This window comes from Pygocentrus nattereri, chromosome 5 (genome assembly GCF_015220715.1).
Source record: "Pygocentrus nattereri isolate fPygNat1 chromosome 5, fPygNat1.pri, whole genome shotgun sequence".
NCBI lineage: Eukaryota > Metazoa > Chordata > Actinopteri > Characiformes > Serrasalmidae > Pygocentrus > Pygocentrus nattereri.
In genome coordinates, this window is record NC_051215.1 from 21,992,970 (window position 1) to 22,007,585 (window position 14,616).

Below are 14,616 nucleotides of genomic sequence, written 5' to 3' on the forward strand. Positions count from 1 at the left end.
CTAATTAAAATTATGACCAATATTGCGATTGTACGGAGCCCCTCTGGTGATGTCCTCTATAGATAAAAATAATGCGTGGCTACAACTTACTAAAGCGTTGGAATGAGATGATTAAGTTGTGGCTACGACAGTAAATCGTGGGAATGAGATCCTAATGCGCCGTGATCTTGTTCATGATGACTTAATCATCTCATTCCCATGGCTTACTAAGTCATGGCCACGCATTAGGATCTCATTCCCATGATTTACTAAGTCGTGGCCACACATTATTTTTATTTATACAGGATGTCACCAGCGGGGTTCTGTGCGATTGTGATATCAATGTGATTATTTGCATTAATTAAATGTATGAAATCATTTAGAACAGTTATTTTTTCACTTGAAAGCTGAAGGCTGTGCACCTTCATTATTAAATTAAATTTCCCCAATTAAAATGTATTAAAGGACCTGTATCTTGGAAAACCCAAGATAACCATGCTCATTGCAGACGGCCCCATGCGCTTGGCTTTGGTAGTTCTACTGGTGTTATCCTCTGTAAACATGCACTGCACTCAGTTCCCACAGTACGTGTGTTGGGTGAAACAGCCTCTGCATGTATAACCTTCAGTGAGTTCTCCTTGAAGGCAGCACACGTTCCTGGGTGCCTTTTTGTAATCAATATTGAAGTTGGTCTTATTAGGCAAAGTTTTCAGCAGGGCTTTCTGATCCCAGATCAGTTCTTAGGCAGTTCTTCAGGGTCCCGAGTGCACACAGGCCTGAGGCTTTAAGCTGAGCAGCAATGGGAGGTTTTGTCTTTCACAAGGATTCCAGGCCAGCAGTGAGGTGGAGGATTTATGTTCCTGATTAATTGCCTTTCAAATAAATCTCAGGTATGAGCCTGGGGGCCGGCCCCTTTCAGAGAAAGAAATGAGGTGACACTAAAACTTTAGTGTGTTTTAGCCATTGGTTGGCTTTAACTCTCTCTTCTAGTCTGAGAGACAACATCGGCGCTTTGTTGTCAGTGCAAGTGAGAGAAATGAGGTGTTTGAGTGAGTTTCAGCTGTTGATGGATGTTAATGCTCTACTCTTCTGCTCTGAATGTCTAAAGACATTTTTTGTTAATCTTGTGATTCTGTTCCTGTGCTCACCATTTACACTCACTTGTGAGCTAATTAGGTATATTTTTAATAATTAATAATTAATAATTCCACGCTCTGCTTGAAGTTTCCCAGAGTACAACATACTGTTTAACAAAATTTCTCAGTTTTTTCCCATTTCCCATAGTTTTCTGATGGTTCAGTTTGAGTTGTAAAACTATGAAAATACTTCTTGATTTGAGGCTACATCTACAGCATACCTCTCTATAACAATGGAAAACAGCTCATTTATATAATGAGTGAAACATGTAGACGTGGCTTTGAAACACTCATTTGCTCAAGCTCGTGTAGCAGTTTGAAGTTTGTTCAGCAGGGGGAGCTATGAGCACACAGCTCCCTTTGTGTGTGTCTTTAAAAAGATAAGTAACAGGTGTGAACCCATACCAGCAGGATCTTGTGAATGTGTTTGCAGCTTTCAAAAAGAGTTTATTACCAAAAATACGTTAAATTAGTCTGTATTCTGTTTAAATATGTGATTTTCATTAAAGATCTTCATTAAAGCAGTTCATGTTAACAAAGCATATGTAAGCTAAAGAGAGCTTTTAAAGTAGGTCTAAGCTGCAGTGGGCCATGTGTTTGCGGGGTGTGGGAGGGTAGAGGAGTACTGATATAATCAGTGATCCAGATTTTTTAGCAAGAAAACATCTAGCTATTTATTTTTCACTAACACCTAGGCTAGTACAAGTTCCTTTATAGATGCACTTAGCGTGTCCACAGTTACTGATGGCAGGTATTTTATGATTGGATATATTCAGGAGATGTTTCAGAGGAAATTAAATGTAAGATAATGCACTTACATATGGAAGGAGAACGGTGGAGAAAGCAGGATTTCCAAAATTGGAGAGAAAATGTGTCTCCTAACAACCCCATGGAAGAGCTGGTCGACCCCAAAATTGTCCCATCAGGTAAAAAGCACTTAAAGCTTCCATCTTTGAAAGAGAGGAGAAAATCAAGCTGCTTCAGATCTGAAAACATTCACAGGTGTTTCTGTCCATCCTTCCACTGTGAGAAAGTCACTCAGCACTGTGGGTCTGAAAGGATGTGCAGCTGATCAAGAAGAACTTCCTTGAGAAAAGGAGCTGGACACATCAAACAAAGAAGCTGAACAACGGACTGACCACCCCAGAGTCCAGACCTCAACACCACTAAATGGTTTTGATTAATTCAGAAAATCTGAGCTGGAAGTGAGGCTCCTGAAAAGAGTGGATGCTGGAATGAAGGTAAAGAGGGACTCACTGACCCTCACATTGCTGAGCGTAGATTTAGTTGTTAAGGCTTCTGTGTGATTTTTATTTTAAATGATAAGTGGGAGGTGGTCTCTGACTCTTGCACAGCACTGTTTGTGCGCTCTGTATTTGTATGTATTTTTCTTTGCCTTTCTGTAGATTGAGATGTAAATTGATTCATACAGCATACTTTTATGATAAATTAAGTGCACGTTCACACGGACCGTGACCTGTCCGATTTTTAAACGCTCTCTAAAACATAGTGGTAGCGTCACAGATGCCCAGATGATAAGAGCTAACTTACGCACAACTTCCCTCCTGCCTGCGCCCCAAATTCCATCGTCATGTTCATCTGCATCAGGTCCCACCCTCTTTCTTTTTAGCCATCCCTCTGGCTCTTGTTCCTATACCCTTATCCACGTTTTATCAGTACGAGATCTTTTTTTCTCTCTTCTGGTTTGTTTTTGTCATACTGAATAGGCGCTTTTGTGAAGTAAGCCAAGCACTATGTATGAGATGTGCTACACAAACAGAATAAAATTGTACTTTACTTTCTTGTTCCTTTGCTTTGCTATGGAGATGTTAATGAGCCTTGAAGAGGGCGGTCTGTCTGTCATCGTTCCCTTCATTGCTGTGTAAGTGAAGGATGGAAAGAGGTGGAGAAGATGGATGGAGCGCTGAGGGTCACACTGTTTTATTTAATCAACTTCGGAAAATGAGAAACGACTCCAGAAAAGTTGGGATTATTTTCGGTTTGCAGTTTGTTCGTTCGGATGATCCCACTGATCCCCATATTCCACTTCTATCCTTGTGATTGATGAGCTCTCCCTCCTCAGCTCCTAATCACAAGACAAAACTGGCTGTGGATTTGATGGCGAGATTAGCGCATGACCAAGCTTTCTGCCTTTATACTTTGCAAAAAAAATGAAGATCTTCTGGATGTCTGCCTTTATTATCACTTCCTCCCTTCTCTGACAGAGCTTTGCTGAACTAGTGGAACCCGTTGATTTATGGACTCTAAAAAACTCACACCAAAAGTCTCTCTGTCCATTTTTTAAAAAACTTGAATCCTTTTCCAAAGCCCTCTGATGCCTCCTGCTATCAACTGAGATACAGCTATCATCTCCACAAATGGACCAGAGTATAATTAGGACTGACTCAGAGTGCCAGAAAGGTTTTGGCCTGACCGGTGAAACCCCAGACGTTGCTCTAAAGGAGTGAACTTTGGCTTGAACCCTCGCAAAAAAAAGCCAACGTCTGTGAGAATGAGCAGAAGACAGCAATATGAGCAGGAGAACGCCTGTTGTGGTGGTGGCAGCGGCGGCGCTGAGCTCGGCCTCTGGACGTGTGGCCAGCTGAACTGTGAAGGAAGTGGAGCAGACGAATGGAGATAATGAGCAGCCAGACTCCATCTTTCTGCTTTTTTTTTAGCCAGTTCCTTGAAGCAGCGTCTTCTAATACGCTATTTACAGTCCAATCTCAGCACTGAGTATTAGCTCAGCAAGTCAGCTGTAGGGGTCCACAGTATACTGGCAGCCGTTATGCCCAAGTTATTCTTTTTTCAGATGTTTCTTATGAAATTAGGCATAAGATAACTCACTTGCATATGGATGGAGAAAGCCAAAGGTGGCGTAAACTGGAGTTTCCTAAAGCGGAGAGAAAATGGGGCTCCTAACAACCACCTGGAAGACTTGGTAGAAACCAAAATGGCCCCCTTCAGATAAACAGCACTTAAAGATTTCAAGATACCAGCTTCATAAACATTATTAAAAAATGGTCATAAACTGACTGACCAAACACTTTTAATAAATGACCTTATATAAATCTCTATACAGTCTGTGTCCAATTAGAAACAGCTATTCATTTCATATTCGTTTCTGAGGAGATCATACATGATATTCCACATAAAAAAGAATCAACAACTGGAGTTTCCAAAGCTGGAGTTAAAAGCTTCAGAGAAAATGAGACTCCTAATAACCACCTGGAAGAGCTGGTAGACCCCAAAACTGCCCCCATCAGATAAAGAGCACTAAAAGCTTTCATCTTTGAGAGAGGAGAAAATGAAGCTGCTTCAGATCGGAAAACATCCACAGGTGTTTCTGTCCATCCATCCACTGTAAGAAGACCACTCAGTGCTGTGGGTCTGAAAGGATGTGTAGCTGATCAAGAAGATCCTCACTGAGAAAACGAGACGGACACATCAAACAAAGAAGCTGAATGATGGACTGACCGCCCCAGAGTCCAGACCTCAACACCACTGAATGGGTTTGATTACTTCAGAAAATCATCAACCAGCTTCTAAGACTGAACTTTGGAGGCGTGTCTGCAGATTCTTTGAGGAGCTGAAAGTGAGTCTCCTGAAAAGAACGGAAGCTGGAATGAATTAAAGGATGTTGAGGTTTCCGTGTCGTTTTCTGTTAAATATGTTTTCTGCTTTTTTTACCCAGTTCTAAAAATGAACAACTTGTTCTTGGCTGTTTTGCCTTGAAATTAAATAAATGAAGGTTGGTCTCTGACTTTACTTCCGAAATGAAAGTTACCAGACAGTAACTCAGTCTTGAGACTAGTTTTCTCCTCCTCAGCTGTGTTAACGTTGTGAAGGTAGTGCTGAATCTGACATTTGATTCTGCGTTTATGGAAAGTACATTTTTAATAATGGTGTTTTTTTCACTGCTGTATTAGTGGGGGAGGTTTGTTCCCCTTGCTTTTGACTCCAGACCTGTTGGAACAGGCCGGCTCTCCCTCATGTCACGGTTCTGGGTGCAGTAAGCATGTCCACAGGCTAGTTACTGGCATCGTCCCTCCCTCAAAAATCCTCTGTCCTTTTACTCATCCATGCTGCAGGTTGTTGTCTGCAGACATGTTTGCAGGGGGAGCGGAAAGTGAGAGAAATGTTTGGTGTGTTTAGCATTCCCAAAGAGGCCTGCGGTAGTTTCAGCTGCTATCAGGATGTTTCTCCTTGAACATTTTGTTCTAGCAGTTTATGGGTAAAGAAAATTCAGCGATGTCTATTGTAAAATGTGCTACATGAGCTTAAGTCTCTATTACTGAAAGCTGATAAAAATGTTGTAATGTGCTTTTGTTATTTGCTATTGCTTAAATAATGGGGGGAAAAAAAAAATATATATATATATATATATATATATATATATATCGATGCGGAACCAGATTTTTCAGTTTTTGGTAAGAATTTGTCGCCCTATACATTGTGTGTAAATTTAATTAAATTTTACAATTTATTGTAAAATTGTAAAAATGACATTAAAAGTAAAGTGTTTTTTTCCTTCTCCTGTAAAGTGCTCATTTTGGAGATTATGAGGTTTTGACAACAGCAATTGTGTGTGTGTGTGTGTGTGTGTGTGTGTGTATAGTTGCTGCTGTGTCATCCGTTTGCTTTTAAATACTAAAATACTAAAGTGGGGTCTTTGGTACATTTGGTACAATGATGCACAGTACCATAGCACAAAAAAATCTTTAAAAAAAAAACAAAAAAAAAACAACTTAAAAACTTATGACCAGTATTCACAAATATTGCAATATAATACATTTTCAATTGGTATTTGGAATATATGGTAATAACAGCATACTAAGAATTCCTGGTCATGTGATGTTATAAATTACTTGTCCTTTCAAAGTAGAAAACCCTTTTCCCACAATTAAATAGGAAAACACTGGTTTTTGATTACTGCGTTTTAATTAAATTGAGAAAGTAATTGTTGCCACATGGCAACACCGTGCAGTGGAGGGTTAGTAATACAAAATGGTGTTTCTAGGAGAATTAGGTCACATAAAACTTCTAGCAGTATCTCAGCTCGGGATCGGCTTTCTCTGTATCTGTAACTAGCAAAGATACTTTCTTTGATTAGACAAAGGACTGTTTGTAAGTCGCTCTGGATAAGAGCGTCTGCTAAATGTTGTAAATGTAAATAAAATTCTGTTCAAAAGTCTCAGGCTGAAAGATTCAGATGTGTAGGTATTCATCTGAGCTGTAAATATTTAGTTATAGAAACAAAACACATTAGAATAAATACAAATAAACAAATCCACTGATTTGTTTATTTTTATTTATATGTGTGTGTCAGCTTAACCATTTCCAAAGCCATCCTTGAAAAGGTCAAGTATTCACCGTAACCATCCAGTTCTTGGCTTGTCTAATTAATCCATCATTAAATTAACTCTCTCGGTATGCAACATCGGAGGTAAAAGAATAAACATCTCAAGAACACTGCATGCTAGAGACTTCCTTATGTTTTGCCCCACAACTCAGAGCACAGCATCTGATTGGTCGGCAAGTCAAGAACACAGTCTCTGATAGGTCAATAGATTTGACTCAGGCACACTAACAACAACAATAACTGTTTTCTACACAGACATGCATAAATAATAACAGAAGACATAGAGTCTCCAAGAGAGAGTATAGTGTAAGGCTGGATTTTAAAGTTTTGGGTTAAATGTAAGAGGGACATAGACTTATTAGGGCGGGGACAAATCAGTCCAGTACCTCGTGAAGGTGGAGCTCAAAGTAGGGGGCACTGGTGCACTCATAAGCCTGTCGTTAGCTCACAGATGTACTGTAAGTTAGTGTGGCTGAAACGTCCCCAAAAACTCCAGTTTCCTGCTGTCATGTAAATACAGCAAACCTGTCTTATGTGCTATGTAAATATGCGACTAGATACACTTTTATTCCACCTCACTTAAACTTTAACTTAATTTTTATTTCCATTTTTTATTTTCTGCATAGTATAAGTTTATGTGCAACTATATGTCTTTCTACTGAAACACTGTAAGTCTGTCTGTCTATCTAGCTGCCTGTCTGTCAGTCTGCCTGTCTACCTGTCCATCCGTCAGCCTGTCGGTCTGTCTATCTGTCTGTCTTTCTGTCCGTCCGTCCGTTCATCCATCAGCCTGCCTGTCTCTCTGTCTATCTGTCCATCTACCTATCTATCTGTCTGTCTGTCTGTGTGTCTATCTGTCTGTCCGTCCATCCATCTATCTATCTATCTATCTATCTATCTATCTATCTATCTATCTATCTGTCTGTCTGTCTGTCTGTCTGTCTGTCTGTCTGTTTGTCTGTGCATGTCTATCTATCTTTCCATCCATCCGTCTGCCGCCTGCCTGTCTATCTGTCCATCTATCCATCCATCTGTCCATCCATCCATTCATCTATCTATCTCTCTACCTGTGTAGATGAATGTTAAAATGAACTTTACCTCCCAGAAGAGAAAAACCACTCTGTTGTCTAACAGTAGCCTCTTTTTGTTTTGCTTTGCTATTGATTTTATTCCAGGCGTCTAAAAAAGGACAAACAAGAGAATTTGGGGACGGAGTTTGGAGGGGGAGTAACCCTGATTGCAGTGGATTTCGCCACAATCCAGTACCAAAATTTATTAAGTTTGTCTGTTCATTATAAAATCAAGTCTCATAATGTTCATTAGGTGACATACGAGAAACAGTGTGGTCAATGTTTTCTCACACTCGAGCCCACATTGTCCGTTCATGAGGTGCATACCCAGAACCATTGACCCTCAGTTGTTGTCATAACGCTGTGCTGAATAAGCCTGTCCAGCCCAGCAGGCCCTATCCTGCTCCCAGCTGCTGACAGAGTGGCATTGATAAAGATGAGGTGTGAAAACCTCACCTTCACCACTTGCTAAGTAGTGAGACTATTTAGAAAAGGGGGCACAGGCACCCGTATTCTCACGGCCTCCTGCTCGTGAAAACATGCCACATAGTTTCCAGCCAGGGATAACGACAGACAAATGCTGTATGTAATGGTGGAAGTTTCTGGAGATCCTCTTGTCTGACCAGACATTCAGCTAAGCCCGCTGTGGCCTGCCGTAGGTGCATGTCCATGCGTGTAGGGTGCTGATGCGTGTATGTTTTGAAGAAAGGCAGAAGTCTGGCGTCCTCTTGTTTACAGAGCGGGCCCTCTGGGGCGAGTGAGCCTCTCTGTGATTGCCTACAGGCCTCTGATAGTGAAGCCTCTCAAGGTCAGGTGGCCATCTTCCCTCTGCCTTCAACCTTCAGTGGACATTAGAGGGACATCCTTTCTGGAGATTTCTCACTGTAGTACCTTCTTTTACACTTCAGATATCTTTTATTGTTTACAGTCCAACCAAAACAAAATGAATCTGAATAGACCCTGAGACCAGGTCTGCCCAGAGTGTGGCCAAAGTTTATTATTTTATGTATTTATTTTTAAATTTATACAGGGCAGGTTAGCCCATTGAAGGCATGCAATAAAAAACAGAAGTAAAAGAGCATTTATGTTAAAAACCATTCAAAATGATTCTGATATCTTGATTGAGCAAAACAAAGAAGATAAATAGAAAGGCAGACATTACAAAAAATTAAGAAAAACACACACGGCTCTCATCTACCACGTGATTTAAAAGTCCAAAAGATTTTGAATGGATGAATTACACCCCATAGACTGAGTTATGTAGACATTTTAAAAATCAGTGGAAACCTCCTTTAATCTTTGATTGACTGGGTTGTATTATTGAAATATTTCACGAAAGCCTAAAAAATGTAATTTCAAATTTGACTGAAAAGTCCATTTCCAGTAATTTATATTATAAGGCCTATTATACAACACTTAGTTCTGGCCACGTGAGCTGATTGGTTGAGAGGCGTATTAACTGTGCTGTTATTTCGCCATAACATCACAGCATAACACACATCACGCCGCTGAGACGCCGTTGCTAAGCAACGACTCTGACAGCTGTAGGAGACGCTCAAGCCATTTAAACGTTTTTACTTCTTACTTTGCCACAAACAGAAAACAGACTTTGAAGATCAGATTTGACTGACAGCCGATTTGGTCCGACTCGATGAGATGACACTAAATTCCCAAACTGTCGTCACCACTGAGCAGCTTTTCAGTCGGCAGCTGTGACAGAAGAACAGCTAAACAACCTGGAATCAGCCAGAAATGAACCCAATACCATTCACTAAACTAAATGGGCTGTAAGAAGCTTTACAGACTGACTGGAACAAAACAACATTAATACTGATCTGGAAAAAAAAACCTGACAAAACTGAGCTGAACTTGATATCGCAGCAATTCTATGGCTCAAGATCAGTCGACACGTTTGGTGAATGGTATTGGGTTCATTTCTGGCTGATTCCAGGTTGTTTAGCTGTTCTTCTGTCACAGCTGCCGACTGAAAAGCTGCTCAGTGGTGATGACAGTTTGGGAATTTAGTGTAAGGAGCTGGAGAACGAACTGCCGGCTGAGCAGCGAGTTGGCGGAGCTCTTTACTCTGATGTAGCAATAAGCTGCTTGTTAAGAAACTATAATTTGGAGGAAGGAACTGAATATTAAAAAATATTAAAGGCCGCGTTCACAGACCAGTTCTTACTTTATTTATTTAACTGTTGTATTAAAGCAGTAGAACACTCGAGGAGTGTGTTATCGCCAATAACATCACGGCTGTGATGATGTATGTGATGACACACTCTCTCTCCTGTTCTATTGCTTAAATATAAGTTACTGTAATAAGGTTGATGACTATAATTTGTAGGACGTATTTATTTTTCAGTCAGTTGACATTACATATGTTTGGAAAGCATATAAATTACAGTTTGGAAAGCAGAGCTAGACTCAAATCTAGTTTGTTTGAGCACTGGCCTTTTTAAAACAATTAAAAATCCATCATTGTCATAGCATGGTCATATTAAACCTTTAAAAACTCTCATGTTTCCACAATGGGCCTTCATCAGGAAGTCAAAACCAGTTAAAAACAGAGGTCAGTTGATGTTCAATATATAATGTTGCAAAAGTAAATTATGTGAAATGACAACTGGCATTTTCCTTAATTTTGAGATCCTCTTTGACCCACCAGTTATCGACAACCTAACACTGTGATCTTATTCAGCGTTGATGACCAGGTCTGTCTTGTCTTTCTCCAGGGTCAGTACACGCCTTCAGACCTTCTGTGCCCTGAGACCTACGTGTGGATGCCCATTGAGAGATGCATCCCTCGCCTTGAGACCTCCGCTTACGCCCGCCTCAATGAAGACGCCCAAGCAGGTGAAGCTCTCAGAAACTCGCAGCACTATTGACCACCATTCCAAGCCACTTTCCAGATACTTACATGTATCTACACGCACTCAGAGACTGAAAAGCCTTGTTTTATGATCTCACTTGAAGTCTATGAATCACGTTGTGGCGCTGCAGCTATTGTGAGAGCTTGTCAGTTTAATAGTCCCACCCCATGACCTCACGTTGGAAGAGCTCACTACGCTGTTTGTATTGGCTATATTTGTCCTCGTATTAGTCAAACACCTTGAAATAGAACTCACAATTGTGTGTAGCAGTGCACAGAGAGCAATGTGTGCTGTTTCCCATGATGGGAATACATTACACACATGAACTGTGTCAGCTATGTAACAGTAGCCCATCTGTAAATATGCTCCCTGCATGTCATTCTTCTGGATCTTGATTTGTAAGTTTGTATTTACAGATTTATGCTCTGTTAGCGAAGCGAGATTTTGATAGGGCCTGTTTGTGTTGAAATGACCCAGTGCTGGCAGTTCAGTGAGGTCAGTGCTGTGGTCATTCCCGTACACTGAAGGGATAAGGGCCGCGACGATAATAATAATAGAAATAATATCATAGCCGACTAGAAGACGCCAGAGAGAGGGAGAGCCTGACAGCTTGAACGTTTACTCTTTTTTCCCCACTTTGACTGTTTTTCTATGCCTCTGCTTCTAATTCTCTCTCTCTCTCTCTCGTGCTCTCGCTCTCTCTCTGGATGTCTTGTCTTACTCTTGTTCTCACATTTCTAATCATTTTTGTTCACTCCTTGGAAAAACACATTAACTTCTAGCACGCGTCTGTTGAGAAAAGGGCCTTTGTGCACTTATAATAGTCTGTATGGAAACTTCTCAGGCATGGCAGTTGGGCTAAGGGTTTAGCTTGATATATACGGTCAGAGGTATCAGTATCAATTATATCAGTGATGGGTTTAATTATCTTGACAATTCATTTCCAAAATGGTAACTTTACAGGAAAAGGAAAAGATCTACTTTACTTTAAATGTAAGTCAATGGAACCAGAGTTTTTCCAAGTCATTTTGGACTGTTGCTTTTGGTCCATTCTTCAAGAAATTCGCACACAATGTAAAGGGCAACAAGCATTTTCAGATTATGGCAAAAACTGAAAAATGGAGATATAAGGTTTTCTACCCACAGCAGGGATGTGTGTGTGTGTGTGTGTGTGTGTGTGTGTGTGTGTGTGTGTGTGTGTGTGTGTGTGTGTGTGTGTGTGTATATGTATATATATCGTTCTTATAGTCCTGAGAGTTTCCTACTAATATAAAATTCTCTTTGTTTGCTCTAATCGGTATTCGTTCACCTTCATCTGTGCTCACTTTGCTTAAACTGCATGCATGCCACATCTAGGATATCTTAGCAGGTTATACTGTGACAAATGGAGTGAAGATGTTCAGAATGCAGTGTTCTGCTCTGTAAGACAGTTAAGTAACCAGAGAGATACACAGCTTCTGTTTATATTTCCATTTAAACCTGAACCAACAGCTTCAGTTGACGTTAGAGGGGCGTGTAGTTTTAGTAGATGTCCCAACACAAAGCCCTTTGTTTTCCACTTTTAAGGGCAGTTAAGAGCCGGTGAGAGCACTTAACTAGTATTCTGTCAACATGGTGAGGTCATACTTGGAGCCGGTGCCATGCTGGGAGGTAAAGCCGAGAGTGGAGGAGCTCCATGGCTGAGCATTCTGGGACGCCAGCAGGAACGGAAAAACTGAGCCTGCCGAGTCATCCCTGGACCAGTTGTAGTGCTTTGACCAATTTTTTTACTTCTCATCCTGCAACTTTCTGTTCATCCATCATTTTCTTGCTTGTGTAGTTTCCCTCGGTTGGTTCTCTGGCTGGTTTTGGGAGGCTGCCAGAAATGAGTAGAATCTGTTTCTTTTCTTTGCATACTTTGTTTGTCGGTTTTAGCAAAGACATACATTTGGATCATTGAAACATTTGATGCAGTTGAGTGGAAGAATAATCAATAGACAAGGAATATATATACACACACACACACACACACACACACACACACACACACACACACAAACACACCAGTGATCAGGCGTAACATTATGACCACCTCTTCGTTTCTACTCTCATTGTCCATTTTATCAGCTCCACTTACTCTATAGCTGCACTTTGTAGTTCTACAGTTACAGACTGTAGTCCATCTGTTTCTCTGATACTTTGTTGCCCCCTTTTACCCTGTTCTTCAGTGGTCAGGACCCCCATGGACCCTCATAGAGCAGGTACTATTTGGGTGGTGGATCATTCTCAGCAGTGCAGTAACACTGACATGGTGGTGGTGTGTTAGTGTGTGTTGTGCTGGTATGAGTGGATCAGACACAGCAGTGCTGCTGAAGTTTTTAAACACTGCATCCACTCACTGTCCACTCTGTTAGACACTCCTACCTTGTCACTCCACCTTGTAGATGTAAAGTCAGAGACGATAGCTCATGTGCTGCTGCACAGTTTGTGTTGGTCATCCTCTAGTCCTTCATCAGTGGTCACAGGACACTGCCCGCAGGATGTTGTTGGCTGGATGTTTTTGGTTGGTGGTCTATTCTCAGTCCAGCAGCGACACTGATGTGTTTAAAAACTCCAGGAACACTGCTGTACCTGATCCACTTAGATCAGCACAACACACACTAACACACCACCACCATGTCAGTGTTACTGCAGTGCTGAGAATGATCCACCACCCAAATAGTACCTGATCTGTGAGGGTCCATGGGGGTCCTGACCACTGAAGAGCAGGGTAAAAGGGGGCTAACAATGTATCAGAGAAACAGATGGACTACAGTAAGTGGAGCTGATAAAATGGACAATGAGCTTAGAAACAAGGAGGTGGTCAGAATGTTATTCCTGTCTTTTGACTTTGTGTTTCATTTTGATGCATTACCTTCACTTTGGTCACTCTTGTTGGTTCCATTTTTTCACCATCAGGCTTAAAAAATCTGGCATGTGCATAAAGCTGGCACTTTTCTTTAGGTAAATATTAGCATTATACATCAGCGATTTTGGTGTTGGATGAAGCGCAGGGGAAAGATGGCTGAGCTGGGGTCAAGGACGGGTTAAGTTCGCATACAGCAGTTCCTTAAGGTGCTTAAAAAGTTTTGACATTGGCTTCCTGGACCTTTGATGAAGAGGGTGTCCTGCAAGTGTCATGTAAGTGCTGAATTTGTGAGTGATTTCAGTTCTGTTTTTTCCTCAGAAGTCAAATAGTAGTAGGAGTGAAAATCCTTACCTAAAAAAGAACCAAAGTTCAGGACCCACTCATCCAAAAATGGAAACTAAAAATGATAAAAGCTGGCAATAAAAACATTTTGCGTAAAAAACAACATATTACAATGTGTCCTATGAAGTCCAGCGTCCTCGAGAACTGTTCATTCAGTTTAATGAATTCCATTGTTTGTTAGTGAAATTGTTCCACACGGCTGATATTTTCACTGATCTGCTGATCAAACTGTTTGAATATAACAAACCCTTGCAGGAGAGTGAACAATTTATATCCCTATTTCATATTTTCATTTCAAAATATGCTTACAGATTTATCGTCAAATTTTACTGTGAAGTGTTGCAATCAACCTAAAACGATTGAAGCCATTTAGGTTATTTTTAATTGTTTAACAAGTATCATAGTTTGAATATCCAAAAACGAAAATGTTAACATCTTAGTCGTTTTTCTTTTCTTTTTTTTTTCTTTTTAAATTTGGTCCCAGTACTTGTCATGTTCATGAGAATATCTTGTTCTTTTTTGTTAAAAATAGCCATTTATGACCATTTTCAACAAAAAAATTTCTAAAGCTGAAATGTTATTTGATTTAAGAAGCTACCGTTCGAGGTTTGGTCAACTGCATGTTTACGTATCACTTCACTGTAAACAGTCCTGACAGTCACCCATGAAAACGATCTTTCTCTGCAAGTCTTGTTGCAGAACACGGGAGGCCTCTGGTCTTGCTATGTGTTCATCTGATCCAACTCTGTGGTGACTGGCGAAGGCTGTCGTTGCTCACAGTGTTTGCGAATCCGTCTCGTGGTGCCTGCAGTCCTGCTTGGCCTGTTGTTCTTGGCCAGAGGATATTGGCTATTTCAGACCCACTCTTCAGCAGAGCCCCAGAGCCAGTGCAGAGCAAGCCTTACTTTCAAGACTTGCATGAAGGCTTTGGATCCAGTGCCTGATGGATCTAACCTAAACACGGTTTCCC

General features: G+C 40.8%; 1 protein-coding gene across 6 annotated transcripts in view; it reads left to right on the forward strand.

The window, feature by feature from the left end:
* The window catches only part of LOC108430283 (arginyl-tRNA--protein transferase 1), a 172,927-nt gene that overhangs the window by 141,604 nt on the left and 16,707 nt on the right, over window positions 1-14,616 (forward strand). For all 6 annotated transcript variants that reach the window (XM_037538564.1, XM_037538565.1, XM_037538566.1 and 3 more), the window contains one exon: window positions 10,280-10,400. In XM_037538564.1, coding sequence (XP_037394461.1) covers window positions 10,280-10,400 — 121 coding nt within the window. The remainder of the gene's footprint in view (window positions 1-10,279; window positions 10,401-14,616) is intronic.